At 35.7% G+C, this 25,620-nt stretch overlaps 2 protein-coding genes and 7 non-coding genes across 9 annotated transcripts; 7 read left to right on the forward strand and 2 right to left on the reverse strand.

Annotated features, from left to right (window-relative positions):
• Positions 1 to 2,663: 2,663 nt before the first annotated feature.
• TRNAT-CGU lies at positions 2,664 to 2,737 on the forward strand. The gene has a single exon. It is a non-coding gene; the product is annotated as a tRNA-Thr (tRNA).
• Positions 2,738 to 5,024: 2,287 nt separating this feature from the next.
• TRNAT-AGU lies at positions 5,025 to 5,098 on the forward strand. The gene has a single exon. It is a non-coding gene; the product is annotated as a tRNA-Thr (tRNA).
• A 113-nt stretch (positions 5,099 to 5,211) lies between these two features.
• Positions 5,212 to 5,285, forward strand: TRNAT-AGU. The gene has a single exon. It is a non-coding gene; the product is annotated as a tRNA-Thr (tRNA).
• Positions 5,286 to 6,848: 1,563 nt separating this feature from the next.
• On the forward strand, positions 6,849 to 6,922 carry TRNAT-AGU. The gene has a single exon. It is a non-coding gene; the product is annotated as a tRNA-Thr (tRNA).
• Positions 6,923 to 7,027: 105 nt separating this feature from the next.
• Positions 7,028 to 7,101, forward strand: TRNAT-CGU. The gene has a single exon. It is a non-coding gene; the product is annotated as a tRNA-Thr (tRNA).
• A 572-nt stretch (positions 7,102 to 7,673) lies between these two features.
• Positions 7,674 to 7,747, forward strand: TRNAT-AGU. Its single transcript has one exon. It is a non-coding gene; the product is annotated as a tRNA-Thr (tRNA).
• Positions 7,748 to 8,874: 1,127 nt separating this feature from the next.
• On the reverse strand, positions 8,875 to 8,947 carry TRNAF-GAA. Its single transcript has one exon. It is a non-coding gene; the product is annotated as a tRNA-Phe (tRNA).
• A 1,191-nt stretch (positions 8,948 to 10,138) lies between these two features.
• LOC111795449 (protein PHR1-LIKE 1-like) lies at positions 10,139 to 15,149 on the reverse strand. Its single transcript, XM_023677884.1, has 8 exons — positions 14,823 to 15,149; positions 13,962 to 14,546; positions 12,825 to 13,020; positions 12,651 to 12,727; positions 12,531 to 12,570; positions 12,347 to 12,404; positions 10,958 to 11,027; positions 10,139 to 10,836 (listed from the first exon to the last, which is right to left on the reverse strand). Exons 2-8 carry the CDS (start codon positions 14,514 to 14,516, stop codon positions 10,507 to 10,509), a joined length of 1,326 nt encoding a protein of 441 aa, XP_023533652.1. The 5' UTR covers positions 14,517 to 14,546; positions 14,823 to 15,149; the 3' UTR covers positions 10,139 to 10,506.
• Positions 15,150 to 18,310: 3,161 nt separating this feature from the next.
• Positions 18,311 to 21,898, forward strand: LOC111795895 (kelch repeat-containing protein At3g27220-like). Its single transcript, XM_023678523.1, has 7 exons — positions 18,311 to 18,677; positions 18,787 to 18,963; positions 19,500 to 19,729; positions 20,536 to 20,706; positions 20,863 to 20,968; positions 21,178 to 21,384; positions 21,482 to 21,898. Exons 1-7 carry the CDS (start codon positions 18,462 to 18,464, stop codon positions 21,644 to 21,646), a joined length of 1,272 nt encoding a protein of 423 aa, XP_023534291.1. The 5' UTR covers positions 18,311 to 18,461; the 3' UTR covers positions 21,647 to 21,898.
• The last annotated feature ends 3,722 nt before the right edge of the window (positions 21,899 to 25,620 follow it).

Raw genomic sequence — 25,620 nt, forward strand, 5'->3', positions numbered from 1 at the left:
CATCGTAATGTGTCTTCTAACACAACCCTCAATCTCATCTCTTTGTTACTCTAGGTAACACATACTCGTGGATATTATATTAATATCATTTTCATGTTCTTCGGGTTGTGTCCTATGTCGATCTAACGACATGATGCAATATGTCACTGATTATCATATAGCATGCTCAATATGGAAAACATCATCATATTAAGGTAAACGTCACGCAATCATCATACTCATCATATTCCCATAAAGTGCATCAAGCATATCAAGCATATCAAGTACATCATTCATCAAAATATATATATACTACGCACATCATCAAGCATCATAAAACAATTCTATATCTTCTTAATGTGTGTTTCCCTTTTCTTTTTATTTTAATTATTATCACAATTATTTTGGTCAATTTTAATAGATTTTTGAATGGCACATATAATCAATTCCATATTTCTCATTTTTTTTACCTCTTTATATTTTATTTATTTTTTCACAAATCTTCTAATTTTTTTTCACAAAATCTTCCATTTTATCCCGTATTTACTTTTTATCTTCCATTTTTTTCTCTGTATCTATTTTTTTTTTCTTTTAATTCTGTTGACAAATATTGGTCTCATTATTCTTGTTATCTAGTTTTATAACCTAACATGCTAATTAAAATCTAAATGACTAAATAATAGATATAATTCTGAATAATTAGATAAAGGAAAATGAAATCTGAGACCTAATTTCTTGTAACACTATTGAATATATGAAAACCTAATTTCTTGTAATACTATCGAATATATGAAAAGGAGATCTGAACAATGACTCGCCTTAATAACAAAGCAAGATCTCACTCCAATTAAATCTCCAAGATCTGTCTCTCCAATTAAATCTTCCGCTCTAGCCATAGATCTTGATGTTGGTATTTTTTTCCTTTTTTTTTTTAATTGTTGCAGGAACCCATGCATCCTGGATTCTGAATTTTGACTCACAAGTTGGTTGAGGAGAGATAGTTGGGAGAGGAAGGACCAATTGGTTGAGGAGAAATAATTGGGAGAGGGAGGAGGGGTCAGTGTAGAATGGTTTAGGGAAAATTATTATTTTTATTATTTAATTATTAATTATTATCTTCTTTTTTTTTTGTACGTTGTTACATTATATACCCCTAAAAGAAACTTTCGTCCTCGAAAGTCTCAAACTCTAGGATTAACTCAGGGTATTTCTCTCTTATTTTGTCTTCACGCTCTCACGTGGCCTCTTCGGTGTGATGATTTCACCACAACACCTTAATGAACACAATGTTTCTATTGCGTAGCGCTTTTACTTCTCGTGCTAAGATTATTATTGGTTTTTCTTCATAACTCAGATTTTCATTGAGTTGGAGTGGTTTCTAGTCTATTACATGGATAGGGTCCGTAATGTACTTCTCCAGCATCGACACGTGAAATACATCGTGAACTTCTAAGAGGGCGGGAGGTAGGGCTAACCTATACGCTACTGGACCAATTCACTTGAGGACCTCGAATGGTCCAATGCATTCTAGATTCTTAATTTTGATTGACGAGTCGGTGATGAGAGATAGTTGAGGAGGAAGGAGGGGTTAGTAGAGAGTAGTTCATGAAAAATTATTATTTTTATTATTTAATTATTAATTATTGTCATTAACATTATTTTTTTTGTACCGTTGTTACACTGGTCGGTTAAAAATATTTAATATTAAATTATAGTTTATCATATATATCATATTTGATATTTTATTATAGACAAATATCAAAATATTTGCCTTCTTACCTTTAGGTCTATTTCCATTTATTATTATTCTCATCTCCTTGTAATTTATTTGATTATAAATAAATAATTTTTTTCAAGTGGTGGATTAGGCAAACATTCTCAAAGTTTCCAATCTAACCAACCTGAAATTTTAAGATTGGCCCAAAGGATTTTTCCAACCCAACCCGAGTACCCTCCAACTTTTTTCCATAATAAAGTTACCATAGTATCAGAACCTTAAGGTATTGGTGGTTTAGGAGTTCGCTCATTGGACAAATTTGGAGTTGACACGTTTTTACTTTCAAGTAGCTCTTAAAGCACGTTATTTTTATTTTGGTTCCTAAACTATCAAAATATTTATTTTAGGTTGAAGTTTAAAGTTTTTTGTTTAATTATTTTTATCTTTTTACTTTTTAAAAGGGCTAAATATCAAACAAATATTTTTAAAAGTTTAAGTACTATAAAATAAACTTAAAAATCAATAATAAAGATAGAATTTACTTGGATTAGGTTAGGTTTTATTTGATTTGGGTTTATCGTTTGTATAAAGATATGTCTTTGATCTGTATTTTATGATCCAATTCTATATACAATATAAACTGTAGCCGTCTTTTGCATTCTCTTTCATGTTTTTCTTATTAAAGTTTTCATGGTTTCAAAATCCTAAGATATGGTTGATTAGGTGTTTATTCGTTTCCAGATTCTTGACTTGATATGTTTATACTTTCAAGTAGCTCTTGTAGCTTAGTTGGTTAGAGCACTTGTTTAGTACACGGGAGGTCTTTGAGTTCAACTCTTAATGAAGAGCATTGTTTCCTTCAATAATCTAAGAAATGGTTTCACATACCATTTTAATCCTAGTTGCTTTTTGAACGTGCTTTGTTTATTTGTCGTTTCAATGTTCGATACATTTTCTTTTTCAAATGGCTCTTGTAGCTCAGTTGGTTAGAGCACTTGTTTCGTAAGCAAGAGGTCTTGAGTTCAACTCTCAACAAGAGCATAGCATAGGTGAGAGGCCTTGAGTTCAATTCTATCTATTTATTCTATCTCCACTATTGACCTAGAGTTGTGCACTCTTGTTAAGATCCAAGAACGTATCTGAGAATTGTCCGAGAACGGTAACCAAACTTCTGACGATCTTAACTCGCCGCCTGGTAGTCAAGCAAAAAAATTACAAAAAAAATACCAGGACGTCGCCCGTACTACGATAACTACGAATCAAAAGATATGAAAATTGGAAAGTTGTGTTACGGATGGTTAGAAGACAGAGATGAACAAAAAAAAAAGTCAGGCGGGGGGTGGCGCGACATGCGTCGACCGTTGTCGATTGTTGTCCCGGTTCCAATTCTAATACTGTTTTTATGTGAATAGAGACCTAATTTAAGGAAATCAGTATTTTTGGACACCTCACGGGCATAGAAACGCTATCAAAAAGGCACGCGTCAACTAGGTAAGTCACCACCCGGTATTTAGGAAGAAATACATATAGGATTAGCTTGGATTCCATGCATGCTAGTACCTTCGCGTTAGATTAACTCTCCATGAATGAGATTAGTCAGATTGATTGTTATGAGTGTGTTGGGTGAATTATCTGAGTGTTGCTTGTATGCTTTAAGCTTCCGCCATACGCATGCATGCGTTTAATTTATGTTGGAATTGTGTATTCCGCGTTCCGGGTGCTTGATGGATGAGTCCGTTCCATTGAGCGCGAACTTCATGTTCTGGGTGCTTGATGGAGGTCATCGCCCCGTTGAGCCGGTATGCCTAGTTTGCATGAATTATATTTTACAATGTTAGAAGACGGTTGCATGCACACTTTGTTATTTTCTAGGGCCCATTTCTATGATAAGCCTAGGGAATTGCTGTTAGGAGCGATAAGTCGCTCTAGCCAGACTTAACCTTCCCCTAGGAACTTAACGGATTACCACGTCAACGAGGTACCTCAAGAGTTTCATAGATTGCTAGGGTGAGAATGGTATCTATAGCTTCGTGGGAGAACCAATGGTTCCTGACCAGTCCTTACTGCTTTTAGCCATTTCGCATGGGAAATGTGTCCCCACGCCATACAGCCCATTAGCTGCATGGGAATGGGTTGGGTCGCACCCCCCAAAGGGGGAGTATATGAGCTTAGGGGTATTCAGCACACCCCTAGGCTAGATACCATGTAGTCCCAGATAGTCATGTAGAGGTAGCGCCTCATGGAGAGATACCGACCATATCAGTTTGGCGTAAGAAACCTCTAGGTGTCTAGTGAAAGGACGATGAACCGGTGAACCCAAGGGGCAAGCTCCAAGTGACTAAGATTAGAACCAGATGTCCTAGAACCGAATTAGGAGACCGTGGGAACTTGTTAAGTTAGGATGCGAAGAGAGCCTCCAAGTAGGTGGCTTACTAAGTATAAATTTTTATACTCATCCTTGCTATGTTTTCCTTTTTCAAGAGCGCGAGGCGTTGGTCAAGGGCGGGCATGATGGAGACGGGGATTGTCACAGAGGAATGGGTTGTCTCGGGGCGTCAGTCCAGTCTTTATTTTTGTATTTGCATTCTTTCGAAATTTATTTCCAAACTATTAAGTGTTCTATTTGTTTGTCGTTCAAAAACTTTATTGGAATTAAAAAATTTTCTCTCTTTCATATTTAAATTGCTTTTGCATTGGTGTATTGTCATTAGTCACAGTCCGTCAAATATTGGGTCGTAACAGAAAATGAGTGAATTTTATTAGCTCCATATTTTGTCAAGTTCTCAAAATAGCAAACATATTGAATGAGCTACCAAGGTCATTCTCATTCATCCAAATCAAAGGACAAGCCCTCACACACAAGAGTTCATAACTCATTCAAGATTAAAATCGAGTTGCATATGATCATCATGTGAAATATTAATATTCTCAAGGAATTTATAAAAAAAAAAGATTAAATATTTCTCAGTCCAGTCTTATACAAACTCTGAATATTTCTTGTTCTTCCCATCAAATCTTTGATTATGGGTTTTGTTGGAAAAGCCGTATTTGTTTTATTATTTTGTTCTGTTTACAACATTTTAGGTTCTTGATGAAAAGTTGAAGCCTTTTTCTTAATATATATATATATATATATCACTCGACCGTAGCTTTGAAAATGTAGTTTCTATATGTATAAAGAAGTCTCTTTAGTTTGTATTTTATGATCCGATTCTTTGTATAATGTTCACTGTAATAGTCTTTACATTCTCTTTTCCATTTTCCTTATTAAAGTTTTCATGGCATCCGTTTGGCGATTCTCAAATTTGTATGTTTTTAATTTTATGTAGCTCTTGTAGCTTAGTTGGTTAGAGCACCCGTTTAGTAAGCGGGAGGTCTTGAGTTCAACTCTCAACAAGAGCATTATTTACCATTTATAAAGTATAAATCTAAGGTATGACATTAATTTGATCTAATTATTAATGTTTTTTTGTTTATTTGTCATTCAACGTTCGATATATCCTCTTCTTCAAGTGGCTCTTGTAGATCAGTTGGTTAGAGCACCTACTTAGTAAGCAGGAGGTCTTGAGTTCAACTCTCAACAAGAGCATTGCGCTTTCATTTCATTATTATTCATGGAAACAATATAGAGTTAAGAATGACATAAAAATATTATTATTCATGGAAACAATACAGAGTTAAGAATGACAATAGAATTGGGATGGACCTACAAATAAAGAAAATATAATCACACCGGAAAAATCTTGAATAATTCAAACTAGCAATAAGTTACACTAAAATCCGACGAAAATATAATCACACCGGAAAAATCTTGAATAATTCAAACTAGCAATAAGTTACACTAAAATCCGACGAAAATATAATCACACCGGAAAAATCTTGAATAATTCAAACTAGCAATAAGTTACACTAAAATCCGACGAAAATATAATCACACCGGAAAAATCTTGAATAATTCAAACTAGCAATAAGTTACACTAAAATCCGACGAAAATATAATCACACCGGAAAAATCTTGAATAATTCAAACTAGCAATAAGTTACACTAAAATCCGACGAAAATATAATCACACCGGAAAAATCTTGAATAATTCAAACTAGCAATAAGTTACACTAAAATCCGACGAAAATATAATCACACCGGAAAAATCTTGAATAATTCAAACTAATAAAGAAAATATAATCACACCTTACACTAAAATCCGACGAAAATATAATCACACCGGAAAAATCTTGAATAATTCACGGAAAAATCTTGAATAATTCAAACTAGCAATAAGTTACACTAAAATCCGACGAAAATATAATCACACCGGAAAAATCTTGAATAATTCAAACTAGCAATAAGTTACACTAAAATCCGACAGAAAAATAGTAAAAGACATCACATTTGAAACATAATAACATAATTTTGGAATCCAATCCATCCTTCTAATCAAGCATAAAAAAGAAACACATAAAACACATAAATCACAAAGTTCATCCAGATATCAAAACATAAATAATAAAGTTATCATGGTATCAGAGCTTTATTCGGGTGGGTGCTAGGTCTCCAACCTAACCATCCTGAAATTTTAGGATTGGCCCAAAAGATTTTTCCAACCCAACCCGAGTACCCTCCAATTTTTTTTCCTTAATAAAGTTATCATGGTATCAGAACCTTAAGGTATTGGTGGTTTGGGAGTTCGCTCGTTTGACAAATTTGGAGTTGACATGTTTTTACTTTCAAGTAGCTCTTAAAGCACGTTATTTTTATTTTGGTTCCTAAACTATCAAAATATTTATTTTTGGTTGAACTTTACAGTTTTTTGTTTAATTATTTTTATCGTTTTACTTTTTAAAGGCCTAAATATCAAATAAATATTTTTAAAAGTTAAAATAAACTTAAAAATTAGTAATGAAGATAGAATTTACTTCGATAATATTGTCTTTCATCTGTTTTTTATGATCCAATTCTATAGACAATATAAACTATAGCCGTCTTTTGCATTCTTTTTCATGTTTTCCTTATTAAAGTTTTCATGGTTTCAAAATCCCTATGGTTGCTTTGATGTTTATTCGTTTACAGATTTTAGAATTGGTATGTTTAGTACTCAAAGAGGTCATTGTTTATTTGTCGTTTCAATGTTCGATACTTCTTCCTTTTCAAGTGGCTCTTGTAGCTCAGTTGGTTAGAGCACCATTTTAGTAAGCGGGAGGTCTTGAGTTCAACTCTCAACAAGAGCATTATTTTTGTTTATAAATCTAATAAATGGATTATTTACCATTTAGTAATTAATATTTTTTTGTTTATTTGTCGTTGAACGTTTGATACATCCTATTCTTCAAGTGGCTCTTGTAGCTCAGTTGGTTAGAGCACTTGTTTCGTAAGCGAGAGGTCTTGAGTTCAACTCTCAACAAGAGCATAAGTGGTTATAAATAATATGTTCTTATATTATAACATTAACATTAATGTAATATAGCTGAGTTGTTCGGTCAAAAGTCCATTTTACCCCTCTAATTACATCTTTTACCCTTAACCTTATTCGAGTTGCTGGGTCTCCAAGTTAACCAACCTGAAATTTCAAAGTTAGTCCAAACGATTTTTTCGACCCAACTCGAGTACATTGACGAATTTAGAAATTTTAGAAAGTAACCATTTTATTCGACTGTTTTAAGGTTCTAAAATACATACTTAAAAATTGTCATTAATTTATTAAACTGAAATAAGGACTATAAACTTGATTGAAGATAGAATTTACTTCGATAATATTAGATTAGGTTATGCTTTATTTGATTTGGGTTCATCCGGTAAAAATAAAAATTAGTATTTTACTTATTGTCTCGTTTGTATAAAAAAGTCTCTTTGATTTGTATTTTGTGATCCGATTCTTTGTATAATGTTTACTGTAATAGTCTTTTACATTCTCTTCTCGGTTTTGCTTATTAAAGTTTTCATGGCATCAGTTTGGTGATTCTCAAATTGGTATGTTTTCAATTTCATGTAGCTCAGTTGGTTAGAGCACCCGTTTAGTAAGCGGGAGGTCTTGAGTTCAACTCTCAACAAGATACCATTTATAAAGTAAAGGTCTAAGGTATAACATTAATTTGATTTAGTAATTTTTTTTTTTTTTTTTAATTTGTCGTTTCAACGTTCCATACATCCTCTTCTTCAAGTGGCTCTTGTAGCTCAGTTAGTTAGAGCACTTGTTTCGTAAGTGAGAGGTCTTGAGTTCAACTTTCAACAAGAGCATTGCAATCAATTTATATACACTAATATTCTTAAGCACAAAGTTGATGATATATGAGAATAACTCATTTACTTTTTTTATATGGAAAGGAGTAACTCCGTTCGTGGTTTTTCTTTGTTTTCGCCCGCGGGTATTAGGTGGGTAAGGTCAAAAACTGTTCTTTTTTCTCGTGGTATACTATGATTAACTTATTTTCTTTTTGTGCTGGCAACTTCTTTTGGAGGGAGCGAATGAGGGGAGCGTCTTACGGGGTGAGGTTCAGGATTTGATTGGGCACGAAAACTACGACGCCTCGTCCGAAATTTTATGTCCTTTCCAGCAACCGATTTTTTTTTTTTTAACCAATCGTTATATAATTAACACTATCTCACCTTATTAAAGGTTTATGCCTCTCTCCAAAACCGGTTATAAGATTACAACACAACCTTGGTAGAACCTTCTCCAAATTGCACAAATAAGTTTCAAAGGATTATCCATAAACCCTTCCACCATGTCAGTAAAAATGACCATCATACATCGTTGAAATGTTTTTCGAGCATTGCAAAACCCGAAAGGCATTCGTCTAAAGGAAAAAAATTTCATACGGGCATATAAATGTGGTCTTATCATGATCTTCTGGACTGATTGTAATTTGGTTGTATCTCAAATAACAAACAATAATGTAATTTTACAGCAAGTCTATCAAGCTAGAATTAGATTACCTCTTAAGATCAAAGATCTAAACTCCACACAATAACATAATAATAGAATTAGATTACCTCTTAAGATCAAAGATCTAGACTCCACGCAATCTACCACACATGTATGAACGTGGACCAAACACATGACGTGACCTTTAGATCTTCAGTCTGTTTTTGACCTCTTTAATACTTTTAAAATTAATACAAAAAATAGTCGAGTACAAAACTCACTCTTAAAAATTACAAAGAAATAATTTATTTAATAATATGCGGTGAACGTGGATCGAACACGTAACCTTCAAATCTTCAGTCTGACACTCTCCCAACTGAGCTATCCCCACTTAACAATGACCTAACATAGTCAATCGAGTACAAAACTGTTTTCAACCTCTTTAATACTTTTAAAATTAATACAAAAAACAGTCGAGCACAAAACTCACTCTTTTCGTTAAATTACGAAGTCTTGATTTTTTTTTTTTTTTTTTTTTAAACGTGCACTGAGCGTGGATAAAACATGAGACCTTCGAACTTTCCAACTAAGCTATCCCCGCATAACCCTAATTAATGTAGCCAATTGAGTATAAAACTATTTTTGAACACTTAAATTAATAAAATTAATATAAAAGAAAATACTCAACATGGATCAAACACGCAACCTTCAAATTTTTAGTTTAACACAAAAGTAGGTTGTGACCTCCACACGCAGACAGATAAGATAGTGATTCTCAAGTGGTGCCCATCTGACCACGTGAGGGCCAAGAAAGATAAGTGTCATGATGCGACCAAGGAAGATAGTGCATCATCCAACACACCAAGTAGAGTGTGCAGTAAAGCCATGGTTGGGCATATACAAGATTGTAAGCAACAATTAGACAAGAGTCATAGAAATAAGCCTGAAGAGGGTCAAGTAGGGCCCTAGATCATGACCTCAAAAGTTGGGCTCCGGCTTGAGTCTCAACATGTGACTTTAGAGTTAAGTTTGCCTACATGAAAGATGAAAACTCGCTCAATTTGATGTCAATCAAACACCTTACAGACACTGTACCGAGGCTGTATGACTGTTTGCCAAAATCATGTCTACTCTTGTCATACCAATGTAATATATAGAGAGAGAGAGAGGCATTCATCTCTCCACCACCCCTAAGTCTTGTGGTGTAAGTGAGATACCCCATGACACATACATGTGTCATAGTGTGGGTGAGTATTACAAGACGAGTGTTTTGGGCATCTTCTTCTGATAATAGATTTTCAAGGACAACACGTATGTAACTCATAAGTTGGATGTTCGTTTTGGGCATCTTCTTTTGATAATAGATTTTCGAGGACAACACATATGTAACTCATAAGTTGGATGTTGGTGTATGGGACTGCTTCCAGTATAATATTCATAAATAACTCAACATAGACACAGGAAGGTTCATGCCTCCATAGTATTTGGATGGATGTTCAAGGTATCCAAATGATAAAATCGACTCACGAGTCAGTTTTTAATAAGTATGTCCGAGTGAGTAGAGAGGGTCGACTCATGACTCTGAATTAAACTGATAAGTGGAGTATATATTTTTCCCACTTACAAATATTTATTTCCTAACAAATGAGAAAAAAGGAAAAACAACAATATTTTGTCCGAAGTTTGATAGCAAGTCAAACCCGAAACCCGAACCAAGATCGAGACTCGAGACAATGCATAAAATAAAATGGTGAGAGTGTGAAGATCACAATCCACTAAGGCCAATAATCTTATACACAATTAGTTGGGAGAGCTCCTAAGTCAATTGCCAAATGGCTTCCCACCTTAAATAAAGGAAGAAGCCAATTGTTTCCAATTGTACTGCAAGGATTGGTATTCTCCCTGGTTTCAGAGCTCCATCAATGAACATCTCGACTCCGAAACAGACTGCTATGAAGCTGTTGCATCTGATTTAGCTCGTTTTGTGTCCGGGGAAGAAGAGTTACCTTCACTCGATTCAATCGCTTCTCTTTCATGTGCCTTCTGCTTCCTACTTGCAGCGGGCAAACCATCTTCTCGAGCGCCCTCAGCGTTCTCCGTGGTCATACCAGCTGCAACATGACCTTGTTCTGAATTTTCGGGTTGATCATTAGGACGAGGCATATTCTCGAGGATCGACGATGAGGTCTTTAGCTTGCTTTCCATCTTTCGTTGTTGCTCAAACATCTCCTGTAGGTACTTACCTTGTTCTTCAATTCGTAATTGTAAATTCCTTTGGATCTGCATAAGTTTACAGAATAAGAATATTTAGAAAACTCCAGGCAAAAACCGACTTCGACTGAACGAGAAACCGACTTCGACTCAAACGTAATGAACCTTCAAAAGCAAACAAAATGCAGACCTCGAGTTGTTCATGGAGCCGCTTCTGAACCTCCATTTGCAAACGCAAAGCTTCAGTTATTCCCATACTCCTGAATTGTGCACAAAGGAGTTCAGCACTAAGACCATTCCCAAGAATTTATGTTCACAATTTCAGTTTCTAAACCTAATAAGCCTGGGATTTGAGTATTTACTACACAGTAACATCATTTTTTGTGTAGAAGAAATGAAAAATAACCACTGAAGCTTGTTTCTTTAGTAGCATACAGTATGCAATCTTATGATATCAGCAAATTTAGCAACAAAATGTCATAGCTAGCTCAGAGAGTCGATTTAAACTTTCGAAAAAATAAAGAAATTGCCTCAGTTAATTTGTCCGATGCTAGTTACTTTTAAGTTGGGTGCCTGATTTTACCACTTATTCAAGCTTAGACGAGGATGAACTTGAAAAATTCCCTATTGTTATGTGAGATCTCACTTTGGTTGAAGAGGGGCACAAAGCATTCCTTAATAAGGGTGTGGAAACTTCTCCCTAGCAGACGTGTTTTAAAACCTTGAGGGGAAGCCCGGAAGGGAAAGCCCAAAGAGGCAGTATCTGTTAGCGGTGGGCTTGTGCTGTTACAAATGGTATCAGAACTAGACACTGGGCGGTGTGCCAACGAGGACGTTAAGCCCCCAAGGGGGGTGGATTGTGAGATCCCACATTGGTTGGAGAGGGGAACTAAGCATTCCTTATAAGGGTGTAAAAACCTCTCCCTAGCTGACGCGTTTTAAAATTTTGAGGGGAAGCCCGGAAGGAAAAGCCCAAAGAGGACAATATCTGCTAGCGGTGGGCTTGACGGTTACATATTATTTGTCTTGATTACATCTAAGATACAAAAGTAGAGCCACTGAAATTAATTACAAATGACTTCCAGCCTTAATGGCATCACGGCTCAAGAGAAGGAAGAGGACTTTTACAAACAGGTTTCATGGAAATGATCTGAAAACTGAGAAATATAAAGAATTTGGGATGCTTCCACCGCTTTAGACTAGTTACTTTTTCTTCCAAGTATTTTTCCTAGGGGATGGTAGAGATGTCCATGAGGCGGGGTGGGGATTTCCTGCAGGGAATTCACGGGAATGGGGTTCCTCGCGGGGATTTAGAGGGCGGGAATTGGGGGAAAACGGAAACAGTGAATATAATCTCATCCTCCATCTAAACGGGGAATCCCCGCCCCGTGGGTTAAAATGGACATCTCTATTAGAAAACATGCCTTTCAAAAGTAGCAAAGAAAAAAACATCAAAACATGCTAAATGTTTCAAATTTTATGATTCAAACTCCGCACTCCCACTGTAAAAACGAATAAGCCAGAAGAAAATGCAGCCACACAAGAAAACATATATATTAGAAGGGAAAAAATTGCTTACGTTTTCAAGTCAAGAGACTTCATTTCCTCAATATGATTTATTTTTTTCCCTGAAGATCCTGAACAGAGGAAAAATGAATTCAACCATCGATCAGGCGGTTTTATGTTCAACAAAGATAACGACATCGATGATAAAGAAGGTAATGAAGTAAACGAACAAAGAGAAGGGAAACAGTCACCGATACCTTCTGATGACTCCGGTCTATATCTGGCGGTTCTATATTTCTGACATTAAATCATAATAAAGCTTAGAAATAAGCATGCCGAGTGAAACCGTATAACAATCGAAAAAAAATGATGCGTACCTGTAGGTGGCTTTTGACATGATAAATGGTGAGGCCTTCAACATTCATAAGCTTTAAGACACCCTTAGGAGTTGCATCTGTCCATTAAACTATAGGGTCAATGATTGAGAAAAATTTGCAACTTTTCAAGCGTTCTTAAACAACGGTAAACACAGATGAAAGAAAGTAATATACTTTCGCTGCCACCTAGTTTATTGACAGCTTCTACAAATGCCTCGTGAAGCTCTGGTGTCCATCGCATCCGAGGTCGGTTAGTTGATGTTGAGAGTGAATTAGAAGAAACCGAGTGAAACTCTGCTGTAGGTACAGAGTCAACTTGATTTGTTTGGTTCTGTGGAGCATGGAAACCAGCTGATGATGATTTGAGCAACTGTAAAATTTGCACCAAGAACTTTAGGTAAAAAGTTGATGATTCTACATTTTTTTCAACAGAATAAGAATTTGAAGAAAGAAGATCGAAAATGGGTAGAACGAACGTCCATGTCGTTAACACCATTAACTAACATTATAAACTATAAGTTAGCCTGCCTTTAAACAATGACATACACATCTTGTACAAAAAAGCAAAGCATTTCATAGGCATCATTCACCAAGAAGACACTCGAGCATTAAAAAACGAGTACTACACACATTATCTTAAAAAGGCCAAGCACTCTAGCATTCATAACTCCAGTGGCTGTGTAGTTTAACCAGAGACCAAGTTTTTCAAAGAAACGTCAAGGGCTTGATTGAACCGTACATCAGATTTTCACGTCATATGGCTCGTAATTAGTAATTGATCCTTTCTTTGTTTAGGAATACCCTCCTCTCTTCCATTACATCTCATTGAATGATCAGAACCAGTTTAGCCACATTTTCATTAATTTCGGGTTTTCGGGTATAGGTACTCTTCTAATGTCATTTTGATTGTGAGATCCCATATCGATTGGAGAGAGGAACAAGTGCCAACAAGGACACTACACCCCGAAAGGGGGAGGATTCCCACATCGGTTGGAGAGAGGAACGAAGCATTCTTTATAAGGGTGTGGAAACCTCTCCCTAGCAGACACGTTTTAAAAACCTTGAAGGGAAGCCCGAAAGGGAAAGCTCAAAGAGGTCAATATCTACTAGCGGTGGGCTTAGGCCGTTACATTGATTTAGTTCCCTCTCTCTTTCTTTCCTTTGTTTATTCCCTTTCATCCTTCCTTTTTAAGTCCCATACATTTTATAGGCAGAATCTAACCTGTTTTTTGTTGAGCAAACATACCCACGAAGAGAAATACACTACGGAAGAGTAAGATCGGGCATAAAAAAACGAAAGAACGAACCAACCTCTGGTTTAGGATCTCCTCCATTACCATCAGAAAAAATCTCATTCCAATTTGGCTCCAAAGCATCATCCACAGAAATAAACTGATCAGCCCAATCAGGCCAATCATTCCTCTTATCTTGTTCATCTGCCATTAACACACCAGCAATGCTTTGCGCTTGACCATTCTGGTCAGGAACATTCTCAGAAAAATCAAGCAAACCCTGAAGGGTATCATCACTCCAAGATGCATTATTCTCATTCAAGTCATTAGTCACCACTTCTGAATGGGAAGAATCTCGAGGAGCCAACAACGGTTCATCATTAGCAGACGACGAAATGAACGGAGAAAACTCGGCATTTCTCTCTTGAGACAAAGGTTGAATCAACGGAAAACCGTTTCGTAATCCAGAAGATGATGAAAACAAATGCCCAACAGTGCCAGAAACTAATGGAGGGGCCTGTCTGGGAATTGGATGTCTCATGGCTTCACTATGTGAAGAACCCTGACAAGAAACAGGCAATTTGGGATACTTTTCTTCAAATGGCTTAGGAAGAACTCGATAAGATGATGACATAACTTCAGAAGCCACCCTCTTCCCTTCACTCTGTAGTAGAGAAAAACATATATCCAAAAACAAAAACACAATTACACAGAATTTCATGACCTAATCAATCATACAATCATTGAAAGCTCGTTCTATATCGCTAGAACTCAACACAAATATATCAAGAACACAAATCCAGTACAAAATTAAAAGGGGGAAACTGATAAAAACGCAAAACAATCAATAAAATTACAACCCAGAAATGAAATCAGCAAAAGAACAGTTCAAAATCACAAAATCACAAAATCACAAAAGGGTTAAAACAGAATCACTTACCCTAGAGATCAAAACACAAGGAGGGTTCGAAATTTCAGAGGCAGTAGCAAAGATTTGGGTTCCGATGCGCTCGATGGCTTTGTCGATTTGCCGTCAACGAGATTAAACAGACACTCACACGGATTCTTGTCTCAGAGAGAAACGTATCGGGGTGTCTCTCTCTCTTCCATGATGAACAATTCACGAATCCAATTTCGACCCTCTGATCCTTTCTGGGCGCTGATTCAACACCGCTGATTCCACATCCGATTTCCCCATACACACAAATGATTGGGCAAAGGAATTTTTCGAAAAAGAAAATTGGCCTCTGCCACACTTCTTCTTGGCTTAATTGGATAGTGAACGGCCAATTCAGAGAAAAACGTTGAACCGAACACCGAACCGAACCACAATATAATGAACCGAATCATTTCCGTTGGATTATCCATTTTTAAAATTTTTAAAAAATATATATATAATAATTTTTTAATTTTGTATTATATTCAACATTTTTTTTAATTAATAGACCTACTAAAAATTATATAATACTCACATTTATATATATATATATATATATAATTAAATTATCTCATCTATTTATTTTAATCCTTAATTTTTTTAAATAATAAAATTTTATTGGTACAAAATATTAAAAGGCATTTTAAATAATTATATTTATGAAATTTGTTGTAAATAAGTAAATTACAAAAATTTCTGACGTGTCATATTTATATACATATATATATATATTGAAAAAGAAAAAACTTTTAATTTCCTATTTTGTCCTCAAAAGTTTCATATAAAATTTAAATTAAAAAAAAATTGACAAAAAAGGAATATTAAAAGGCAAACAATATCCTTTTACAAAAAAAAAAAAAAATTAAGGTTGACTGGCATGAACATGAAGTGTGTCGTTGACACGAGGAATAATTGGGCGCCACAATTTCTTCCACTCGGTGACGGTCTATTCAATTTAAATCATAAATGTTGGGTTGAGTTAGGTGTTTTTTCGTTTCAGTTGGGTTAAATTTTTTCGAGTCGGGTCGTGGGTTGACAGTTGACTTTTGACTTTTTTTTGTTGGATCGGATTGACCTAAAAATAGTATCATGAAACAGGTAAATATTTGATGTTTGACTTTTATGAGATTTTAAATAATTCTATTCGAGTCAATCGTCAACCCAATCAGCCCGAATTTTCGAGTTAGTCCAAAAGATTTTTTTAACATAATCGTGACACTCTTACTCCCATCGGAGGCATCCACTGAAAGCAGTGTTTAAAACTTAGGCTCCAATTAGCAATCTATACACTATTAGCCGTAGAATCTTCCTAGATTTCTTAGATTCGTAGTTTACGTTCTATTATCCTTAATGTTTTAACCGTCGGGAAAAGTCAACCTATTACATTCGTGAGAACGAACTTACTACAATATTTCATTTGACTAGCGTTTTAGATGTCAAATATAAAAGGTTTTTGAACGATTATACAGTCAAAACCTCCGTGCCCTACAATATAATCGATTTGTTTTGGCTCTTACTTTTCTTCTCATACACGAAACACAAATGGGTCAAGTGGATACGATAACAAACAAGGAAAGGTGAGTTGTCAAACATGCACCAAGGCTAACCACGCTACTTTAGAATAGCTACCTAAAGTCGCTACCGTCATCTTAGGCTAAGCTCATATGCATAGCATAACTCTTAAAACATCATTTTTAGGTAAAGGCAAGGCGCCCGCCCCTATATGGTTGACGACTACATTGCAATCAGAGACCATGACACGTGTATAGACTAGTAGCATATTTAATTTCCTAGACTTAGGTTATAATAGGTTGTTATACATTTGATGTTTTAAATTATTTATCATTATTTTTTTTTTAATTTATGAATTATGTTTTGAACACGTAGGACCACGACAGTGTTTTCAATGATGACGTTATGTTTTATGTTGAAATTATGAATTTAAAGATGATTGTTTTAAGAGTTATATTCTGCATATGAGTGTAGGCTAAGATGATGGTAGCGACTTTAGGTAACTGAAACCTAGGATCTGAAACATGAAACGCATAACAACTTATTCTAACCTAAATCTAGGAAATTAAATATGCTACTAGCCTATGCATGTGTCATGGTCTCTGATGACGATGCATGCTAAAATGATGACATAGATGATGATATTTTCTTGATATGATGTTGTTAGTGCCAACAAGGACTCTGGGCCCCGAAAGGGGGTGAACCGTGAGATCCCACATCAGTTGGGGAGGAAAACGAAACATTCTTTATAAGAGTGTGAAAACCTCTCCCTGGCACCCTATGAGACATGTTTTAAAAACCTTGAGGAGAAGCCTGAAAGGGAAAGGCCAGAAAGAACAATATCTACTAGTGTTGAGCTTGGGCCGTTACAAATGGTATCAGAGTCGGACATCGGGCGACGTGTCAGCGAGAAGGTTGAGCCCAAAGGGGAGGTGAACACGAGGCGGTGTGCCAGCAAGGACACTGGGCCCCGAAAGGGTGGATTGGGAGGTCCCACATCGACTGAAAAAGGGAACGAGTGTTAGCCAGAATGATGGGCCCCGAAGAGGGGGTGGATTGTCGGATCCCACATCGGCTAGGGAGAAGAACGAAACATTCTTTATAAGAGTTTATTTGCTCTATAAATTAAATCTCCTAAACTTGCCTCATAAATTAAATATTTTAAAAACTAAATCGAGTAAAAGTCAAGTTTATTGGCTCTTTGCTCGAGAGTTTTCAATTCATGCAACTCATGCATCTTTGCAAGTTTAACCCTTGTTCGGCCTGGTGAGAATATCTACATGTTGTTCTCCAATACAAATGAACTCCACAACAATCCGAAAATAGGATTACAATTCAACCTTACCTTATTTTAATTTTAAGATTATTATGAAAATTAAGAATATTTGACCGTTATAAGTTATCAATGTAACATTTGTTAGATAAACACGACTAAGTTTAGGGCATGCCTCTGATACCACAAAGAACTCCATGGAGTCATCGAAGGCATAGTAAAAAATGACTAAGACTCTAAAAGAAAAGGAGTCAAGCCTCGATTAAGGGGAGGTGTTGGATGAAAGTCCTACTATCTCCATTGGTGTGAAGCCTTTTCGGGAAGCCCAAAGCAAAACCATGAGAGCTTATGCTCAAAGTCGACAATATCATACCATTGTGGAGAGTCGTGTTCATTTAACAACATGCAGTGGAAACAAAGAGTTGAGTTAATCGAATCACCAACTCAACCAACCCAAAATTTCGGTCTAGTCCAAAAGATTTCTCCAGCCTGGCTCGAGTACACCCTATTTAAAAATTTCAATATTACCTTCATAATTTTATAAATTTTGAAGTAAAAAAATCATTAAAAAAATATAATTTATTTTTAATATATAAAATATAAAAATAGTAATTTTGGAGTTTCCACAAAAAAAAAGAAAAAAAAAAAAAGAAAAAAAAGAAAAAAAAAGAAATTAATTTCCACCGCTTTTCTTCGGCAGGAAAAAACTAGAAAGCTGTGTGCGGCAATTACGCAGAATCCCTTCCTTGCAAACCAGCGGTGGTCGACTTTTTGGTATTCAGAGCCTCTCTCTTTTTGCAAATCTTCTTCCTATTTCTACTTGGTTTCTTTCATGGATTCCACAATTTGGATGAAAAATGACCAGAAATCATCAAAAGAACGCTTCTTCTACCAAGAAATTAGTGTTTCTGATCACTTGTGCCGCTCTTCTCGGTGCCGCTCTCATTGCAGATGTGCTGTGGACGTCGTCTTCCTCTTTGTCTTCCTCCTACTTTTCTATTTCGTCAAATTGGGCGATCCGGAGACCTGAGGTTTTAGTTGTACCGGATTCATCCACTGATAATGCTACACAGGTAGGCTTCTCAAATGCATCTCTGCTTCTTGCGCGCGATTTTGTTTTTTTTGTTTTTTTTTTTGTTTTTTTGGAGTGATAAAACCGATCTTACGAAATCATGTTTTTAGGTTGATGAAAAGCAGATTGATTCTAGGAGATTCTTACCTGGAACATACTTTGATTTACCTGCACCTGATTTAGAATGGGAGGAAATGCCGTCAGCACCTGTGCCTCGTCTTGATGGAGCAGCGATTCAGATTAAGAATATTTTTTACGTTTTTGCAGGATATGGAACCATCGATTATGTAAGTTTTTTTTTTATTCCTAGTGTTTGTAATGCATCTTTGATTTTGTATGTATGTTTATGTATTGATTGCTTTCGATTTAGTTATACACCATAATACGCCTCTATGAGGAAGCAATATTTGTATCCTCGGGCTTTTCATCTAAGGAGTAAAAGATCTTAGTGTCCAACATATTTCAGATTGTCTTGAAGTTCTAAAAAAGAAGAAACAACATCTTATCTCGTCTTCTGATTGCTGCTTAGATGAATCATGATTCGGTGTTGAAAGTGTCATCATATTTTCTCTACCTTCCTTCGACACTATTGATTATTTTGTATCCTTGGGCTTTTCATCTAGTAGTAAAAGATTTTAGTGTCCAACATATTTCAGATTCTCTTCAAGTTCTAAAAAAGAAGAAACAGCATCTTATTTCCTCTTCTGCTTGCTGCTTAGATGAATCATGATTCGGTGTTGAAAGTGTCATCATATTTGCTCTACCTTCAAGTTTTTTAATATGGAAGTAAGACACACTTGATGTTATTGTTCTTTTTGTGTAGGTGCATTCTCACGTCGACATGTTTAATTTCACTGATAATACATGGATCGGGAAGTTCGACATGCCAAAAGAGATGGGACATTCACATTTAGGAGTGGCAACTGATGGTAGATACATTTATGCGATATCAGGACAATATGGACCCCAATGCAGAGGGCCTACAGCCCGAACATTTGTGCTCGACACTGAAACGAAGAAATGGAACAGCATGCCCCCACTACCTGCTCCTAGGTATGCTGTGAGCCATCTTGTTATTCATACAGAAGTTTATATGCTTTTTCTGGGCAAAAAAATTATTTTATATGTTCTTGCTGGTTAGTTCCTTGCTTAATTATTATATCTTTTTATCCATATATGTGCTTTACTCATCACAACCTAACTACTTAATGGAAATTTGGGGCATGAAGTGTGTGTTAGTGCAAAAATATATATATACTATAAAGGCTTGGTTTGTAGATTTAAGGTTGTGCAAAAAATGGGTTTCACAAGTTTACATTTAGGTGATCTAAGTTTATGTTGTTCGTGTGATTGTCATACCAATATCTTAGGATAATCATATTCGCATATTAGTTATAAGCATGGCTTCTTAACTCCGAGTTACGTAAAGCTAACTATGAGTCAAACTCCCCTGAATGTTGCGATGAGCTTCATATTTTGTATAAACTTATATGTAGGAAGAAAAGAATAGGAGCGAACTATTAAACTAGTGAGGAGAAGAATTGATTAATTTCTTTGGAGGTTGGGCATCCAAACATTACCTATATTGGGTTGGGCCTTTTCCTTGTTTAAATGTGTAGTTGGAAGAGTAGAGAATGCAGAATTAATAGAAAACAACTTGAGATTGCAGATCAAAGTTACTAGACTTGCAAGATCCTGATTGAGTTTACGTCCCGGCGGCTGCCATGACAATTGGTTGTTGATCTGAGATCTTTATCTGCACAGAAGAACATGTTTTCGTAATGTGAACTTTAAGAAAATGTTTTGTAAGATCTGAGATCTTTATCAAGTCCAAAGTTTTTTAACACAACAGTTTGCAGATATGCCCCAGCAACGCAATTATGGAGAGGAAGACTCCATGTGATGGGTGGTAGCAAGGAGAATCGCCACACACCTGGACTGGAACACTGGAGCATTGCCGTAAAAGATGGAAAAGTATTGGAGGATAAGTGGCGGACTGAAATACCCATACCCCGTGGAGGACCACACAGGTATTGGGACACCCTCTGTTCGTTTTAATAAAATACTCGTTCACAAACGAGACAATTTAGTCCTTCAAAGTTGCAATCCATAATAAAAAGATGTTGTAGGCAATCCAAATATTTGGAAATAGTTCCTCTAACATATTCCATTTTGACATTCTCCAGGGCTTGTGTTGTGGCCAATGATCGGCTTTTTGTGATCGGTGGTCAAGAAGGCGACTTCATGGCCAAACCCGGTTCGCCTATTTTTAAGTGCTCCCGTAGGTTTGAGGTATATTTTGATTTTAGCACAAGAGTTTGTTGCGAGTTGTATTTGGATGGCTGATAGGCTGGCTTATCATGTTAAATGCATGTAGGTCAGATTTTACATTATCGGGATGCCATAACACAGACAGACATACATCTCATTTCTTTCAGTGCTCTCCTTTTGTTCACCTAGCATCAGTAGGTTATGTTGATCCTACTTTTTCATGTTTTCAGGTTGTTTATGGTGATGTTTACATGCTGGATGATGAAATGAAATGGAAAACACTAACTCCAATGCCAAAACCCGATTCTCATATCGAGTGTGCTTGGGTTATTGTCAATAATTCTCTAATCATCGCCGGGGGTACAACGGAAAAGCACCCGATTACCAAACGGATGATCTTGGTCGGAGAGGTCTTCCGATTTGATCTGGATACACTGGTATGAACTTGTCTATCTTCGAGTAAAGCCCTCTTTAAACAATTTCGTACGTTGCGTTGATCACGTTTTTCTTTTTTTGTTCCCCCAACAAATGAAGACTTGGTCAGTGATTGGAAAGCTCCCATACCGCATAAAAACGACGCTAGCTGGTTTTTGGGATGGATACTTGTACTTCACCTCAGGACAGCGAGACCGAGGACCCGATAACCCACAGCCAAGGAAGGTCGTAGCTGATATGTGGAGAACGAAGTTGAAAATTTAAGGGTATGTACTTGGTTGGTTTAAATTTTGTCATCAATGCCTTCTACAGTTAGCTTTTTTGGCCTAGGTAATTGTTATTGTTTACATGATTTCGCATGAAGGAGGGTAGTATTTGATCGATCTGTGATCAAAGAACATGAACACTGGCCTGTACAATCACTTGAATTATAGCCTTTGTGGCTTAGAGTCTGTAAATCAAATGTCTTGAATATGTGCTCATCTGTTATTGTTAATGCTGTTGAAGCTTTTATTATACATTGTTGATAAAAATTTGAGTTAATTAGGATGTATCAGCAAGCAATCATTTAATTTGTTCACAAACTTTAATTCCGAACAAGTCTTCCAAATACTAGGGGTGTACACCCAACCCGACACAATCTGAATTATAAGGGTTGGGTATGGTTTAAAAGGACTTTGGGTTCGGGTTGGGTTTAAAAAGACTTTGGATTTTGGTTGGGTTCATTTTTTGGAACTCGATTCGGTTCAGGTTTAAATTTTAAATTATTGGGACAATTCGACCCAACCCGAAAATCATAAAAAAGGCCCAAGCCCATACAGCTCGCCCATGAGTCATGTTGTCTCACCCTGCCATGCGGTGAACATGCACTCTTCAGGGTGAGACTTTCTTTCTTGCTTCTTCGAGACTGAATTAATTATTGTAACGATGATCATCTATCTCATTGTCTCTCCACTCTTCATCATTCTCATCTCACAGCGTTCGTCTTCTCTGTTGACGTCGTTTGCATCTCATAGAGGATGTTGATGTCGCTTGCTAGTTACCTTTTTATTTCTCCATCAGACTCTCTTCTCAGCTCACGTTTCTTCACTCGACGTCGTCGTCGATGTCTCTTCACTTTGCTTTCCGTTCTATTTCCGTCAGAGTTCTATACTCGTTTCTCGTCGGACTTCTCCGCTCAGCGGTAGGTTGTTTCTCCACTTTTTGTCTCTTCTCAATTTAAAACAATCAAAACTCAACTTGAAATTAAAGGGTCAAATTGGATTTTTACAATTTTGATTACATTAGTCAAATTGAAATTAACAGACTTGTTTTTCTAGAAATTAACAAAACAACTAACTTCTAAATTTTTCAAATTTTAAAATTATAAAATTAATTTATAAACTTTTAATTTTTTAAATTTATGAATTTACTAACCATAAAATACAAAAATTTATAGCATAACATTTTTTAACTTTGAAAAGCTTGGTGATACAAACTGAGCTTAAGCCATCATTCTTTTAATAAACCTCCCATATTAAATATACCAAGGAGTATATCCCACCATTCTTCTCACATTCGATTCGAGTTGCCGACCAATAGCTCCAAAATCTACACTCAGTCATCGTTGAAAAATGTGAAATTTCAAGCAATTCACTAGAATTCACGTGATTTTCAATTGCGACATGTTACAACTATGATTACAATTACTATGAAGACGGTAGGTTGTGACCTCTACACGCAAACCGACAAGGTAGAAACGCTCAAGTGGTGCCCATCTGACCAGGTGAGGATCGAAATAAATAAGTTATGTGATGCAACTGAGGAGGACGATGCATCATCCAACATACCAAGAAAAGTGTATACTAAAGCCAAGCTGAGACATAAGTAAGGTTGGAGAGAACAAACCGACACAAGTGTTGAAGACAAGCTCAAGTACGACAGAGTAGGGTCCTGGACTATAGCCTCAAAACTCGGAGTTTCAGTATGAGTTTTGGCATGCGACTCTGAAGTTTGAAGGATGAAAGATCACCAAATTTGGTGTTAGTCGAACACCCAACGGATACTCCATGAAGTCGTATGACTGCTCGTGAAAATCACAGTCTTCTTTAGAAAGATAAAAAATGTCTCAAAATATACTAGAGGGAGTCATGATCTTAACTCTCTGTCATCCCTGTGACCTAAGTGAGATACCTTGTGGCACATACGTGTGTCACAATGTGGGTGAATGTGGTGAGACGAGCGTCTTGAGCAATTTTATTTTAAATGAGTTTTTCAAGGACAGTGTGGGTCTGCAAGGGTGTGTCGACATTGTGTCCCATCCCATGTATCGAAGGTAGGTATATGCACCCGCTATCCGGTACAAAGTTCGTAAATGACATGACATGGACATGGGAGAGTTCATATCCCAATAGAACTCGGATGGATGGATGTTTGAGATGTCCCGCTGATATGATCGACACATGGATCAGTTATCGATAGACATGCCCAAGCAAGTTAAGATGTATGAGCTATCCCGAGTCATGAGTCATGTTTTTGGGAACCAAAATGATGATGAGATGCAACGTTGTTTACGAGAGACCTTGGCCTAGAGTAAAGGCAAGGTTGAGTTAGATGACTTTGTTGAGGATTGTTGAGAGGGTACGTGGCCTTTTGGGGAAGCTCAAATCTTATGTTCAAAGTGGACAATATCATATCATTGTGGAGAGTCATCATTCCTTACATGATTTCAGAGTCATGTTCTTAACTTAGTCATGTCAATAGAATTCTCAAATGTCGAACAAAGAAGTTCTGAGCCTCAAAGATATAGTCAAAAGCGACTCAAGTGTTGAACAAAATGTGTACTTTGTTCGAGGGCTCTACAAAAATACTGTATATATATATATATATCCTAAAATACTATATTTATTCACGTTTCTATCGTTTTTAATTCAATTCTAAATTTTAAAATTTTAAATTGAAAAATTGAAAACACTAAAAAAAAACATAAAAATGTCCACCTTGAAAACATATTTATTAAATTCAGCAAATTAAAATTAAAATCACCAATCAAACAAATCCTTATCATTATCATTATTAATATTCTTTTTATTTATTATTCTCTCATATATTAAATAAAAAAAAAAAGGATTATTAAAATGAGCATCACGTAACATTAGTCGCCGGCCGGCGCCGTCGTTTTCGCCGTGGAACAGACTTTTCTTAGCAATCATTCATGAAGCATATTCCAAGTATCCAAACTCCGGCGACCATTCAATTGGATAGCGACACCTCACCCACCCACCCACCCCATCCCTTATCCAATCTTATATTATACATATTCGCCGATCACTCAGATTCAATTCGTATGATCTGAATTGAATTACGAATTCCGTTCAAATAAATAAGAATTTTACACACTGAGTTGGTTCATAATCTCGGTGTCTTATCCAATATTACTGTAAAACATGTTTTTATATGATTTTAGATTAATATTTTAAATTTTTAAATATTTTAATAATACCCATAAATTTAAAAGAAAAATTAAAGAGCAGGCGAAACCTAACTATCTTTTTATATGTATTTTTTTTGTTTTTATATGATTCAAATTTATAAATAATTAAAAACATGTTTGAAAATGACGTACTCAAACATACTCGTATTTATAAAATTAATATATTTTTTCTTTATAAAATATTTAATTGAAATCCTTAAAATTATAAAATAATAATTTTATTATGAACACAAAATGCAATAAAATAAAAAAAAATTAAAAAATTATAAATAAAATATTTAAAAAAATTAAAGAATCTTTATAAAGAAGAGGAAGGTCATCCAACCACTTGCGTGCATTTGCACTCCACCTTCCTCATTTACGCTTTCATTTAACTTTTTTTCTTTTAAAAAAATTAAATTAATTAATTAATTTTTTTTTTTTTTAATTTCTCGTGTTTTATTTACTTTTAACTTTATATGACCGTTCATGAGAGTTCTTTGTTCATCATCACTTTTCTTTTTCCTTGTTATGTTAGCGTTTTAGCCTAGCTAAAGCTCCTCACCATGACGTTAACAAAATTGCTATGGTCGATGTTGCTTGAATCTATTTCACGGTAATCGTTATTGGTATCGACACTAAAGGAGAATTTGTTTGTTTCTATGTCGATTGTGATTAAAATTGAAATGGAAAGTGGTTGGGTTATTTAAGTTTGAAATTTATGACTAAAATTTGAAGATTCACTTATAAAGGGTAAGAATGAATAATGGATTAAACGAACTCCTCT

This window comes from Cucurbita pepo, chromosome LG05 (genome assembly GCF_002806865.2).
Source record: "Cucurbita pepo subsp. pepo cultivar mu-cu-16 chromosome LG05, ASM280686v2, whole genome shotgun sequence".
Taxonomy (NCBI): domain Eukaryota; kingdom Viridiplantae; phylum Streptophyta; class Magnoliopsida; order Cucurbitales; family Cucurbitaceae; genus Cucurbita; species Cucurbita pepo.